Source organism: Octopus sinensis, linkage group LG20 (genome assembly GCF_006345805.1).
Source record: "Octopus sinensis linkage group LG20, ASM634580v1, whole genome shotgun sequence".
In the NCBI taxonomy this organism is placed as follows: Eukaryota; Metazoa; Mollusca; class Cephalopoda; order Octopoda; family Octopodidae; genus Octopus; species Octopus sinensis.
In genome coordinates, this window is record NC_043016.1 from 32,926,607 (window position 1) to 32,942,490 (window position 15,884).

At 38.9% G+C, this 15,884-nt stretch overlaps 1 protein-coding gene across 1 annotated transcript; it reads left to right on the plus strand.

Moving 5' to 3' along the window:
* The first annotated feature begins 3,325 nt into the window (after positions 1–3,325).
* LOC115222649 (UDP-D-xylose:L-fucose alpha-1,3-D-xylosyltransferase 3-like) lies at positions 3,326–4,973 on the plus strand. Its single transcript, XM_036511593.1, has 2 exons — positions 3,326–4,518; positions 4,562–4,973. Exon 1 carries the CDS (start codon positions 3,375–3,377, stop codon positions 4,401–4,403), a length of 1,029 nt encoding a protein of 342 aa, XP_036367486.1. The 5' UTR covers positions 3,326–3,374; the 3' UTR covers positions 4,404–4,518; positions 4,562–4,973.
* Positions 4,974–15,884: the final 10,911 nt, after the last annotated feature.

A 15,884-nucleotide genomic window follows, 5' to 3' on the forward strand; every position in this document is an offset into this window, starting at 1 on the left:
TTGCAACACCAGTTTGTATAAAAAATTTAAAATAAAAATTGCATAGTATTTGCAGTTTTAGGCATTGGAGAGGCACTTCCTCAGACTTGCATCAAAGGTGTGCTATTACATTGTGCATCTATCAGAGCTTGTTAGGAAAGTACCGAGAGAAAATAAAAAAGAAAATTAAAAGTGTGTGTGTAGAATGAGTTTGTGGGGAATATTATGTGCTGGTGGTGGAGAGGAATCAAGAGGGTGGATACATATAAAGATATGAGTAAGAAAAGGAATGGAAGAAGGTGAAAGAGAAGTAGAAGAGGGGAAGAATCCAAAGGCAAGGAAGAAGAAAAAGAACAGAAAAGAAGAAGGAGAGGTAGTACAGTGGGCAGTGCTGCATATAGCAAAATGGTTTATCCATCATATGCTGCCAGTGTGTCAGCCAGTACAGGCAGAACCATTGTTACCAAAATTTGTCCAATGGAAGATGATGCATTTGATCACACAGCTGCATTAGTCTGTGACAACTTGAAGTGAAAAGATCTATTAAATAGATAACTAAACAATTGTATGGCATCGAAGGATGAGGATGTTAATGATGTATGTTGTGGGCTGACCTAATTTATGATCCTAGTGTGTTTCGACACTGGGAAAGGGATACAAGTAGGAAAAGACGAATATACATACAGAAGAATATGTACACATAGATACGTACATACGTATATATACTCATGCAGAGGTAGATACTCATACGCACACAAACACACTCAGGTTGAGTAACTGTGTATTTCCTTTGCAGTAGCTCACCTGTTTCTGTCTTCATTCCTGATCTCTTTCTCTCTCTCTCTTTCTCTCTCTCTCTCTCTCTCTCTCTCTCTCTCTCTCTCTCTCTCTCTTTCTTTCTCTTTCTCTGGATGGGTAACCTTGTATTCCTCTGCAGCAAGACACTTCTATCTGTCCTCCTCCTCCAATGACTCCTCTCTTGAAATTTTTTTTTGTCTAGCAAGTACTTGGCGACCCTGTCAGTGCAGGTGCCATTTAAAAGTACCCCAGTTCACACTGTAAAGTGGTTAGTGTTTGGTAGGGCGTCCAACTGTAAAAGCCTTGCCAAAACTGACCTCACCTGTGCTTGTGCCATGTAAAAAGCTCTGCCACATATAAGAGTCCACTCTGCTTAGTGGTTGGTGTTATGAAAGGTATCCATCTGTAAAAATCCTGCCAAAACAGTCACAGAAGTCTGGTGCAGGCTTCTGCCTGGCTGGCTCTTGTCAAACCGTCCCACCCATGCCAGCATGGAAGGTAGACGTTAAATGATGATATATATATATATAAATAATTTGACCAACCAGATCATTGGATATTGTTATATATCACTGGTTACAATGTGCTTTGCATCATTTTAGCTTTTGAATGATGCTATATATGGGATGTATGTGTGTGTATGATTCCTCTGCACATTGCTGTTTTTTATGCTCAGTCCAATTGCATAGCACACACACACACACACAACAATAATAACAGGGGATGGTAATTAATAGGTTTTATTAAACTTTATTAATCAAGCTTAATTAACAAAGCCTTTGAATTTCAATCTGCATGTTATTATTGTAGTATTTATCCTAAGCAGAAAGGAGTTCCAAATGTATGCCCATACTATTAGATTACCCTGGGAGATGGAATTAACATGTGGCAGCTGACATTAAGAAGCACAGGAGCTTTTAAGAAGGCATAATGAGGCTTTTGCCCAAACTAAACTAAACAGATAAGGTGCATGGCTCAGTGGTTAGAGTGTCAGGCTCACAATCATGAGGTAATGAGTTTGATTCCCGGACCGGGCTGCGTGTTGTGTTCTTGAGCAAGACACTTTATTTCATGTTGCTCCAGTTCACTCAGCTGTAGAAATGAGTTGCGATGTCACTGGTACCAAGCTGTTGGCCTTTGCCTTGGATAACATTGGTGGCATGAAGAGGGGAGGCTGGTATGCATGGCTGGTCTTTCATAAACAACCTTGCCTGGACTTGTGCCTCAGAGGGGAACTTCTAGGTGTAATCCCATGGTCACTCATGACTGAAGGGTGTCATTACCTATACATACATACATCACACATATGCACACACACACACACCTGTGAAATTATAGTCATTACTGGTGCCATGTAAATGGTACTCATGCTGGTGGCACATAAAAGCACCCATTGCCCTCTTGGGGTGGTTGGCATTAGGAAGGGCATCCAGCTCTTCTTAAATTAGACTGGAATCTGATGCAGCTCTCCAGCTTACCAGTTTCAGTCAAACCATGTAACCCATCAATATGTGTGTGTACCACAAAGGAATAGGGATTTTAAATCCAGGTAGATACTTTACTAACACTGTTAAAAATCTAGACTTGGCTAGCCACATCAAATATTAGGAAACATTTGGAATCGTTTAGAATAAACAATTGTTTTGGGGCTTCTTTGAATTGGTAAATCCTGAATTTGCTTCAAAAGATTCTTATAAAATTCAGGGTGTATAAGAAATACAGAATAAAGAATGGAGAATGATACATCTTTTATTAAAATCTTTTTTTTAGCATATAAAATTCTGCTACATAACTGTCTTAGGGCCCTTAGATGTGATAGTAATCCAAAGATTGACTTTCTTATATAACTTTTTTTAACCTGGATGAAGTGAACTGAAATGCTGCAGTATCAAAGGTAAATGCCTAAAAAATCATAAGTGATAAGTGAATATAAAAGAAAGGGACTGTGTGGTAAGAAGCTTGCTCCTCAACCACATGGTTCCAGGTTGTCCCACTACATGGTACCTTGGGCAAGCATTTTCTACTATAACCTCAGACCAACCAAAGCCTTGTCAGTGGATGCATGTGTGTGTGTGTGTATCTTTCTGTCTGTCTTTCCCCTCTCCCACCCCTCACTACTTGACAACAGCTTAGCAGTTCGGCAAAAGAGTCTAATATAATAACCACCAGGCTTAAAAAGAAGTACTGGGGTTGATTCATTCAACAAAAAAATTCAAAGTGGTGTTCCAACATGGCTAAAGTCTAATGACTGAAACTATTTTTTATATTAACTGATGTTATCCAAGGGAAAGGCAAAGGCTGATACAGCTTGGTACCAGTGATATTGCAACTCATTTCCGCAGTTGAGTGAACTGGAGCAACATGAAATAAAGTGTCTTGCTTAAGAGTACAACACACGGCCCAGTCCAGGAATCGAACTCACTACCTCATAATTGCGAGCCTGATGCCCTAACTACTGAGCCATGCACCTTCTTCATGTTATTGTTATTGTCTTTATATACATATATATATTATATATTATCTTTTCTTTTCTTTTTTTTTGCAGTGTGATATAACATCAAAGTTTTCTGGACATATCACTGTCAAGTTACACAGGAATGCCAATATCTGTGAAAATGCTTTGTCTAAAACGTTATTTATGTTTATTATTTTTCTTTTCTTTATTTGCTTGCACACTTGTGTTCATTGGGATGAAAATGCTCCAGAAAAATGAATTGAAATCACAAATTTTAAAAAGTGAACAAAAGAACTATTCTCAAAATCTTCAAGGTGTAATCAGCCAGTCAGTTGAAATTGCTAAAGATATTATGAAAAAACATAATTTAGTTTTATTTACTTTTATTAACAATGCTTATTTACCTTTTGTCTATAGTTGGTTGTGTAACACTGTTAATATGGGTATCCATGAGCAAATTCTCTTTATTACTACAGATGCTATATCAAAACAACAATTTGAGAAGGATTGGCCTAATGTCAAAGTTGTTGTGTTGCCCATTACTTCACTAAATGGTAATCAAACTTATAGTAAAGTTGGTTATGTAAAACTAATGGTGAAACGTACAGAAATTTTAAATTCTTTATTGCAGAATGATATTGAATTGCTCTTATTTGAAGTTGACTGTCTTTGGGTTTCTAATCCTCTTGATGAATGCAAAAAAATAGCATTGAAAAATGATATGATAGTTACAAGTATTGCTGGCAGAAAAAATACTGCTGCTGGAAATTTCATATATATGAAGCCTACAAAAGCTGTGAAAACTCTCTTGCAAGAACTGAATTCAAAGATGAGACGTCTTGGCAAAGAAATTGAAGGAAAAGATGATAATAAACTTGTATCTGAAAGTAAAAATGACCAGGTATACTTGAGCGAACTTATTAATAAACGATTTGGTGGAATAAAATATGAAGTTCTTCCATTTGACAGATATATTGATGGAAAATGGTATGAAATGAAATTAGAAAATCGTCAGAAGAAACATGTTGTTATTATTCACAATAACTGGGTAGTTGGAAATGCAAAAAAGTTAAAACGAGCCAAAAAATTTGGACATTGGTTTATAGATGACTCAATGAAATGTAAAATGGATCAAGTTGACAGAGTAGTTAACCGTGGGTTGTATGTGTAATTTAAATCAGGGTTAAATATATTCTTTGGTTTCAACATCACATTTGTATTCATTTTTGGTTTCCTTCTAACATTTTTGGTTCTCATCAGCTGAACATTAGTACACCGGCATACCTGTACTCTCTTTTACTCTCTTTTAGAGAGTATATTTATATTTATGTAGTATATTTATATTTGAGATTTATTTAATCAGTAATTAAAAATACATCAATATATACTCAAAACATATACAATAGGAATTTTGTTCAGAATATTAAGCAGGCATTCAGTTTCTGAAGCCATTGAAGAAGCTTCTCTGTAGTCACTCAGTAGGTACCTAATATTCTTCAAATTTAACTTAGCGTCCTAAAAGTAATGGATAAATTGATCTGAGCATCTCTACATAGTAAGTAAAGAAAGCAAACAACTAAAATACCCATGGATATTGCATTACCACAGAAACAAAAGAACAAATGAGTTGCATAAACAATACATTCTTGTTTAGGCCTACAATCTTTTCAGCAGCTCTCAATAAATTACAAAAAAAATAAAAATACAAATCACTGCATATTTCTAGCATTTCATCAATAAACCAAATTCTTAATTACACGAAAACACTAAAAATAAAAGACTATATAAACAGGAATGAGACACAGTTGCTGTGGTAAACACCAACCTTCACAATCCCTACCATTTCATGTACAACTATCTCAAGTATATATGTATATATGCACAAATGCGAAAACTCATTGACTTGCATATATATACATATGTGTGTGTTTGTGTGTGTGTGTCTCTGTGTATATGTTTGCATCAGTTTGTCGTGCTAGTCTATTTGAAACCCATGTAGCTAATTAAATTGTTTACAATGCCTCATTATTCTCTGTATTTTCTCTCACTCTCACTCCCTGTATACATCTGTGTGTATACGTGTGTGTGTATATGTATGTGCATATATTTGTGTGTGTGTGTCTGTGTGTATGTATATATATATATATATATGTGTGTGTGTGTGTCTGTGTGTATGTATGTATATACATATATTTATATATATATGTATATGTGTGTATATATATATGTATATGTGTGTATATATATGTATATATGTATATAATGTCGGCGTCACTTTCTCATCATGAATGATGTCCATATTGTTCATGAAGCAGAGATCCAGAATGTTATTTACCCTAATTGGTCTGAGTACTGCTTGCTCCATGAATAGGGCATTGGTGAGGTTGAGCATGGACTCCACCTGTGCTTGCTTGCAATGAGTCAATCCTTAGAGTATGTGACCTTTGGGCCATTTGACGTTGTGTAAGTTGAAATCACCCATAAGAAATATGGTCATGTGGTGATCCAGATTCATGAGGATTTCTTTAATTCTTGTGAAGCAATCTTCAAACTTGACTATGTGGTTTGGAGCATCTGGTGGGCAATATGTATTGCATATGACTATATTATGTTGTCTTATGTATACAATTAGAGTGTCACATACTGAATTTGAGTATGACAGTAAGACCTGTGGTGTGAGGTCGACATGGAGGTATACAGCAACTCCACTATGACTCCTTTCCCTTCTGTCTGTTCATAGTCTGGCATATTTTGGTATGTGTACTTCTGCATCCTCTATATCAAGGCTGAGGTGAGTTTCCATGAGTGCTATGCATAGGGCTTGATTGCATGCAGTAAGATCTCTCAGGAAAGAAATTTTGCTTTTATTGTGATGCAAAAGGCCCCCAATATATAGTAAAAGTATTCGTGTGATGACTGTACAGGCGTTAGGGGAGGCCATCCCGTGTCTGTTGACTGTGGTGGACAAGGTTCCTTGTTTGTGCTTGAAGTTGCCAGGTCAGCTGCTGCACAATCTTTTGTGCCATGTACAAAAAAGACTCTTGCTCAGTTGCTGGCTAGGAAATCGTTAATTAGATATAATAATAAATTATGGGCTAGGAAGGATACTAGAGACTATTTTGATATACCTATGGGGGCACCAGATTCTGCACAGGCTACTGATTTAGTAGGTATTTTTTTATCAGAACTTCAATTAGAAAATTTTAATTTAGAGGGTGGTCTATATAGGGATGAGCTTTTATTACTTACTAGGGATTGTACAAATAGAAAATTAGAATTATATAAAAAGAAACTTTATAATTTCTTTAAAAGATATGGTTTAAGTATTACTATTTATAATGAGAACTATAATGTTAATTATTTAGATGTTAATTTTATTTAATAATGGGTGAAACCCAACCATTCCATAAAATTAACGAAAATCTGAAATATATTCATTCTTATAGTAATCATCCACCTTCTGTTAAAGAATCGTTGATAAATAATGTAGGTAAAAGAATATCATTACTTGCTTATGATTTAGAGATTTTTAATAAACATGCACCTTGTTATAATAAAGCCCTGCATGATGCAGGATATAATAATAATATTAAATTCTTTAATACTTGTAAACATAATTATAATTTGAAGGAGTATAATATAAATGATTTTTATAATGATAAACCTAATTATCTGAATTATGATAAATTTTATTTAGGTATCTATCATCCTAATAATAATAGGTATTTTGATGATGTAAATAATACATTTAATATTGGAATGAAAAATAAAAATAAGATAAAATTAAATTCAATTAATGAAGATAATAAATTTAATATTACAAAAAATATAATAATAATAATATAAAAATAAAATATGGTTAATCGTTCCTTTTGGGGTTCAGTTTAAAGTAAATCTTATTAAAAGGATTTTAAATATAATTGAAATATTCATTATGGATAATAAAAAATATAACATTTTTTCTACTAATAATTTTGGAGTTGGGTATTCAACTACTACTAATGTGGTAATATTTCTTCATTTAATACATTTAAATTAAATAAATTCTACAAAGATATATTAAACATTGATTCCAATAATAAAAAAGACCAAGATATAATTTATTGTACATGTAGGGATAAAACTACATGTAAATTTAATAATTGTAATTTAGATAATGTAGTCTATAAGTGTATGGTAACTTTAATAGATGATAAGAATTTGAATTATCATAATTTAAACACTATTTATATAGGGTCCACTTTGAATAAAATTAAATCTAGAGTAGCACAACATATGTATTCTTTTAGGAATAAAAATCTAATAAATTCAACAGGTCTCAGTAAATATATTTGAGACCTTAGATCTAGATCTATTAAATATGAATTAACTTGGGAGATTATTTGTAGGGCTAAATCATATTCTATATGGAGTAATTATTGTTCATTGTGTAATAATGAATTAAAAGAAATATTATTTAATAACAACTATGTGTTAGTAAACTCATTAGAGGAACGTAAAATTAAATGTAAACATCAATTAAATTACCTATATAATAGGTTTAGCTAATAAATGATTATATAAATTGATTAAGATATATTAATTATAGTAATATATATTAATTTAAATATGATATATATATTTTACTTATTTATTATTTGAACTTTAAATTTATAGTAAAAAGTCATTTAAAATTAAATGCTAACATAATTTATTTATCTATATGATACGTTTAGCTTATTTTTCCGTATGTATAAAACCTTATCTCTTTTTATGTTATTTATTGTAGATATAATTTAGTAGTATTAGTGTATAATTTACTATATTATTATGTGTTATATTAATATATTTGAATAATTTTAAACTTAGATATTTCCTAATACATAAATGATTATTTATAATTTTATTAAGACCTATTAATTATAGTAATATAAATTAATTTAATATTATATGTATATTTTATGTAATAATTATTTGGTAATTAATTTATAGTAAATAGTCATTTATAGTTCTTTTGTTATTCTATTTTTCTTTCATTCATGAAGCTTAAATATTTTTCGTCTTTTTCATTAATAAATATTTTTCATCATTTTCATTGATAATATTATTATATTTTTTACACGTCTTCACGAGTTTAATTTCTTATAAACGCTAAGTAATGTTTTTTATTTAACAATATTATTTAACTTTTAAATTGTATTAAGTTTGATTATTATTATGATTATTATTGTAGCTAAAATATTAATTTATATATAATTTATTGATAATTATTAGTTACGATATGTATATCTATTTATTTATTATGTTTTATGATTATTATTAATTTTATAATGTGATTTAACGAATTATATAATTTAATTTGAGAATTAGTTTTGTAAGACAATATATTATTTAAAGGTTAGGTGGTCTATTTATTTCATAGTATTACATTTAAGTAAATTAGTTTAATATTAATTAATATTTTGGTCAACTATATAATTGAATAAAATAATAAATCTATATATATACTACATCATCATCGTTTAACGTCCGCTTTCCATGCTAGCATGGGTTGGACGGTTCAACTGGGGTCTGGGAAGCCCGAAGGCTGCACCAGGCCAGTCAAATCTGGCAGTGTTTCTACAGCTGGATGCCCTTCCTAATGCCAACCACTCCGTGAGTGTAGTGGGCGCTTTTTACGTGCCACCGACACATGTGCCAGACGAGGCTGGCGAACGGCCACGCTCGGATGGTGCTTTTTATGTGCCACCGGCACGGAGGTAAGGCGAGGCTGGCAATGGCCACGATTGGATCGTGTTTGTTACATGCCACGGGCACAGAGGCCAGTCGATACGGCGCTGGCTACGGCCACGTTCGGATGGTTCTCTTACATGCCACCGGCACTGGTATCACAACTACAAATTCCATTGATGTTGATCGATTTCGATTTTCACTTGCCTCAACAGGTCTTCACAAGTAGAGTTTTGTGTCCCAAGAAGGAAGGTATGTATAGGTGGACTGACTACGTCCCAGGTAGAGGCCACGGGTTATGGCCTCACTTGTCCTGCCGGGTTTTCTCACGCACAGCATACTTCCAAAGGTCTCGGTCTCCGGTCATTTCCTCGGTGAGACTTAAAGTTCGAAGGTCGTGCTTCACCACCTCGTCCCAGGTTTTCCTGGGTCTACCTCTTCCACAGGTTCCCTGAACCACTTGGGTGTGGCACTTTTTCACACAACTATCTTCATCCAATTTTACCACGTGTCCATACCAGTGTAGAGGTCTCTCTTGCACACCATGTCTGATGCTTCTTAGGTCCAACTTTTCTCTCAAGGCACTTACACTGTGTCGGCTATGAACACTGACATTACACATCCATTGGAACATACTGGCTTCATTTCTTGCAAGCTTACGCATATCCTCAGCAGTCACGGCCCATGTTTCACTGGCATGTAGCATGGCTGTTCGTACACATGCGTCATACAGTCTGCCTTTTACTCTGAGCAAGAGGCCTCTTGTTACCAGCAGAGGTAAGAGCTCTCTGAACTTTGCCCAGGCTATTCTTACTCTAGCAGTTACACTTTCAGCACACCCGCTCCCGCTACTGACTTGATCACCTAGGTAATGGAAACTATCAACTATTTCTAGGTTTTCTCCCTGGAGTGTGGCGGAAGATGGTATCTGCGCATTTTCAGTGTTTCTTTCACCAGAGCATGTGCCACATACAAAAAGTATCTTCCCAGTTAGCCTTCCTTTGACATTGCTGCACCTCTTATGTGTCCATAGCTTACACTTGGTGCATCTTACTACGCCTTTTCTACAGATCGAGCAGGGCCATCTACCTGAAGGCGTTTGTGATTTGTCTACCTTCCTATTTATTAGGACTTTGGTTTTAGCTAGGTTGACTCTAAAGCCTTTCGATTCTAATCCTTGCTTCCACACCTGAAACTTCTCCTCCAGTTCTGATAGTGACTCAGTAATTAGTGCAAGGTCATCAGCATAGAGGAGCTCCCAGGGGCATTCTGTCTTGAATTCCTCTGTTATTGCCTGGAGGACTATGATAAATAGGAGTTGGCTGAGGACTGAGCCTTGGTGAACCCCTACCCCTACCCGGAATTCTTCACTGTACTTGTTGCCAACCCTCACCTTATTAACAGCGTCCCTGTACATGGCTCGCACAGCTCTCACTAACCATTCATCTATCCCTAGTTTCCTCATTGACCACCAGATAAGGGATCGGGGCACCCTGTCAAAGGCTTTCTCCAAGTCAACGAAAGCCAGGTACAGAGTTTTATCTTTGGCAAGGTATTTCTCCTGCAGCTGTCTCACCAGAAATATGGCATTGGTAGTGCTTTTCCCTGGCATGAAACCGAACTGTATCTCATCCAGGTTGACTCTCCCCCCAATCAGTTGGGCTATGACCCTTTCCGTAACCTTCGTTACCTGATCTAACAGCTTGATACCTCTGTAATTACTTGTATGTAGGGCGCCACCTTTACCGTTGTAGCAGTTGACTATTATGCTACTACACCAGTCATTGGGTATGACTCCTTCGTGTATCACCTGGTTAACTATACGGGTGACTAGGCTATAGCCGACACTGCCAGATATTTTGAGCATCTCTGCAGTAATTCCTGATGGGCCTGGGGTTTTCCCTGTCTTCATGCTTCTAATTGCCTTAACTACCAAGGAACTGTCAACTTGGATAGCTGGTCCCTCTGTTGGGTCGACATTCGGCAGACTCTCTTTATCCCATTTATTTTCTTTATTCAGCAACCTTTCATAGTGGCATCTCCAAACCTCTCTCTTTGCATCCTCATTTAGTGCAAGTGAACCATCATCTATGTGAACACATTTCTCTCTTACCACATCACGGTTCTCTCTCACATACTGTCTTCCCTCCTCATTGCGAGAACCAAAACCGTAGTCTCCATGTATGCCGTGGAAGCCCCCGACATGCCGTCCAACATGTCCATTGAAGTCCCCTGCCACAAAGAGAAGGTCTCTGTCATTTGTCAACGAGGTAGTCTGTAATAGGGTGTCATAGAATCGGTCTTTCTATCCTTCAGGTAGCCCCGGTTGAGGGGCAGATGCCAAGTTGATGGTAGCTGACCTATGATGAAGCACTAATCTAATCTTAAGTATTCTGTCACATACTCTGACTACCTCGTTTACCTTATCAACCCATTTCTCTGCAAGAAGTATACCCATGCCCCCGACCCCGTCAGTGTTCCCTGCCCAGAAAATCTTGTACCTGTGTTCTTTGCCGGTGAGGAACCTAGCGGAACCTCCTCTCCACCTTACTTCTTGGATGCAGCACAAATCCAAACGTCTCCGTTCAAGCAGCTCGATAATCTCACCAGACCTACCTTTCAATGTGCAAACTCTGAGGGTGTGGGAGGTGTGGGCCTGCGAGACCCTGGGATGAGGGACAGCAATGGCAGATTTCATAAAGAAACACTAGAAACACCAGACTAACCTGCATACACTACACAGTTTTTTTGCGCTATATGACCGAATAAGTCCTACAATAGGGTTGTGGGTGAGTGTCCGCGGGAGGGGATGCACATGTAAGACTGAGGTACTAACTTCCGGTTTTGGTGGAGGGAGGTATGACCGGTTTTTGTAGAGAGGTACTGACTTCCAGTTTTGGTGGAGGGGCGGGACTACCGCGAAACAGCAAATGTCGAAAAGCGTGTGCCAAGAGCTGAAAGCCGAAATTTTTAAGGGAATTTGGGAGAAAAGGACAACCTGAAATAAAGGAGGAATATAGAAAATGCATCGTCTAAGACAAATAGAAAGCTAGCGGCATCCTGTTTACAAGACAGAGAGATAAATAATAGAGAGGGACAAGATAGAGAGATAAATAATAGAGAGCGGAAGGCGTTAGTGTTACAGATCTACGCATAAACAGTAATGGATGAGGTTAAAGTCAAAATAGGTTAGCTGCTCATTTCTGAAACCCGAGTTTTATCATCCGAAGCAATGAGAATCAGTAGAATATCTTTATTATGATCATGGTGATCTTACATAAAATGAGACAATACAGGACAAACAAAAGACAAAGATGTTACATGAGTTCGCATTGTATAAATATTAAAAATTAACTTACATAATATGTATTTTATATATCGTTTGAAAAAAATTAGAACTTTGATGTAAACTGAAACTAAGTCATAGAAACACACGAACAAAACGTTATAGGTCGCACCTGTAAGGTCCTGCAACGAACTTTTCCTTTCCTCAATGATTAAGCTGGGTTACTAACACCCACCTTTCTCATCACATCCTTCCGTTGTTTCTCGAATACTCTCGGTGGCAGGGTCCTCCTCTCCAGCCCCATCTTGCTCTTCAGATGGTATCTGAAGTAGGTCAGCAAACCGGGGCCTGAGATGAAAGACCCTTTCACCGCACCTTCCATCCTCGTTCTCCAGACGCACTCTTTCAATATTGCAACCGTACAGTAAAAACATGCTTTACCTTCCTCTGTGAGTCCAGCTGGCGGAATCATCTTTATCATAGATTCAGCTGACAGCTGTACTCGCCCCAAATGCGACAGCACGTGTTTGACGTAACTCATCAAGCTAGATAGCTCCCGACATTGCACAATAGCGTGCTGGACAGTTTCCTTGTCTACCCCGCATCTTGGACACGTCGGTGACACTGGTACTCCGTGTCTGGATAACTTATCTCGAACAGGTAAAGCGTTCCTATAACACTGCCAGGTCAGGGAAGTTATCCAAATACCCCGACCTGAAAGTTTTTTTAAACAGGTTGGCGAGTTGGTTCTCATCGAACCCCAGAGCCCTTCCTAGGACGTCATCGTTCTTTTCCTCTACCAGCCCTCTATAGAACACCGAGGTGGTATTCCCACTGCTGGCCTTGCCCGCCTTATGGATCAGCCAGAGTGCCTGATGGCACTCCTTCTGCCATAAAGTCAGGTTCGTCTTTTAATGAGACCGGGTTTAAATCCCTCCAAGGAGGCCGGTCGCGGCAAGAGCTCCTCCGCCAGCGGACTTCACACCCTATCACTCTTCAAGTGGCACCAGAGATGTCTCAGCCTCAACGCATGTCTGCGCATCATCAGCCAGGGCATCCCCAGTCCGCCTTTTAACGGTTCCTGGCAGCAAACGGAGCTCTTCACAAGTGGATTTCCTCCCTTCCACAAAAAGCGGAAGATGATTCGCTCCAACTTGTTCATCCACGAATCGGGCAAGGCACCACGGACAGGCGGTAGGTGATTACAGATGCTACAAACACCTGCACTACCTCCGCCCTGCCCTTCAAGGACAGAGGCCTTCCGGACCACTTCTGTACTATAGCCTCCACCTTTTCACTGCCTCGCTCCAATTCTTCTCCGCCTGTGAGTCCGGAGCAAACAAACTCCGAGCAACTTAACAGGATATTGTCCAATGTCCGACGACACTGGACGATATCGGCTTGTTCCTCCAGGTGCCGAAACGCAAACCGATGGACTTGTCCTTGTTAACTTTTGCCCCTGCCACCGCTTCGTATCTTCGGAGAGTACCTTCTATACGAGGCAGTTGTGCTTCGTCGGACACGATGAGGGTGACGTCATCTGCATAGGCGGAAACAGACCTACCGCATGCGATTTCATTTGGGTTGCCTCCTAACTTCTCCAACCTCCGCAGTAATGGCTCAATAGCCAAAACGAACAGAAGTGGAGACAAAGGACAACCTTGACGAACAGAACGCGTGATCGAAAACGGCTCCGTTAGGTAGCCGTTTATCTGGACTGTGGATTTTATGCCGCTGTACATAGCGGAGATCCACCCGCAAAAGCCAGGGCCCAGCCAGCCGCTTCGAGGACCGCCCCCAGGTACTGATGGTCTACCCTATCGAACGCTTTACATTTGTCTAAATGGACCAATGCCCCTCCCTTGCCGGCTAATTTCCCAACCCTGTCTAAGGTGTAGCGTAGAAGGTGAAGGTTATCTTCTCTTTGTGGCAGGTGACTTCAGTGGACATGTTGGACGGCATGTCGGGGGCTTCCACGACATACATGGAGACTACGGTTTTGGTTCTCGCAATGAGGAGGGAACCAGGCTGCTGGAGTTCTGCGATGCAAATGACCTTATGATTTGCAATACCAACTTCAGGAAACCCACCTCTCACCTAGTCACCTACCGTTCTGGCAGACACTCTAGCCAGATCGACTACATCCTCGCCAGAAAGAGGGAAAGAGGGCTGCTTATAAATGCCAAAACCTTCCCAGGCGAAGAATGTATTCTTCAATATAGATTAGTAGTTAGCGATTTCAGGATCAGGGCCAAATGGCTGCCCAGAAGAAGACCAGCTCGGAGGAGAAGGTCTGGAAACTTAAAGATCTTGCAAATGGACGGAGATTTAGAGACGTCCTACTCGAAGCATTCGACGAAATAGAAGGGGATATAGCTTCACATAATGTGGAAGACAACTGGAGGTTTCTACGGGACAATCTGCTGAGAGCCACTGACCAGATCTGTGGATGGAGCAAAGTCCCAGGGTAACGTGGTGGTGGAGCAATGTCGTAGATTAGAGACAAGAGACAGGCTTGGAAGGACTGGAAGAATGGCGGTAGCAGGGGTTTATATCAGACTGCGAAAAGAGAAGCTAGGAGACAGGTTTATTTAGCCAGAGGGGAAGCAGATAAGAAAAAATTTGCCAATGTTCTGCGTCGTGAGGACAAAGATTTGAAGTATTTCGTGTGATGCAAGACAGTGTGTGAGAGAGAATCGTGATGTGGTAGGAGAGAAATGTGTTCGCATGGATGATGTTCACTTGCACTAAATGAGGATGCAAAGAGAGAGGTTTGGAGATACACTATGAAAGGTTGCTGAATAAAGAAAATGAATGGGATAAAGAGAGTCTGCCGAATGTCGACCCAACAGAGGGACCAGCTATCCAAGTTGACAGTTCCTTGGTAGTTAAGGCAATTAGAAGCATGAAGACAGGGAAAGCCCCAGGCCCATCAGGAATTACTGCAGAGATGCTCAAAATATCTGGCAGTGTCGGCTATAGCCTAGTCACCCGTATAGTTAACCAGGTGATACACGAAGGAGTCATACCCAGTGAGGTGGTGTAGTAGCATAATAGTCAACTGCTACAACGGTAAATGTGACGCCCTACATACAAGTAATTAGAGGTATCAAGCTGTTAGATCAGGTAACGAAGGTTACGGAAAGGGTCATAGCCCAACTGATTAGGGAGAGAGTCAAACTGGACGAGATGCAGTTCGGTTTCATGCCAGGGAAAAGCACCACCAATGCCATATTTCTGGTGAGACAGCTGCAGGAGAAATACCTAGCCAAAGATAAAACTCTGTACCTGGCTTTCGTTGACTTGGAGAAAGCCTTTGACGGGGTGCCCCGATCCCTTATCTGGTGGTCAATGAGGAAACTAGGGATAGATGAATGGTTAGTGAGAGCTGTGCGAGCCATGTACAGGGACGCTGTTAATAAGGTGAGGGTTGGCAACAAGTACAGTGAAGAATTCCGGGTAGAGGTAGGGGTTCACCAAGGCTCAGTCCTCAGCCCCCTCCTATTTATCATAGTCCTCCAGGCAATAACAGAGGAATTCAAGACAGAATGCGCCTGGGAGCTCCTCTATGCTGATGACCTTGCTCTAATTACTGAGTCACTATCAGAACTGGAGGAGAAGTTTCAGGAGTGGAAGTAAGGATTAGAATCGAAGGGC

Bases quoted from the DNA above. Each gene is read 5' to 3' on its own strand.
- LOC115222649 (XM_036511593.1), top strand. From the start codon at position 3,375: ATGCCAATATCTGTGAAAATGCTTTGTCTAAAACGTTATTTATGTTTA.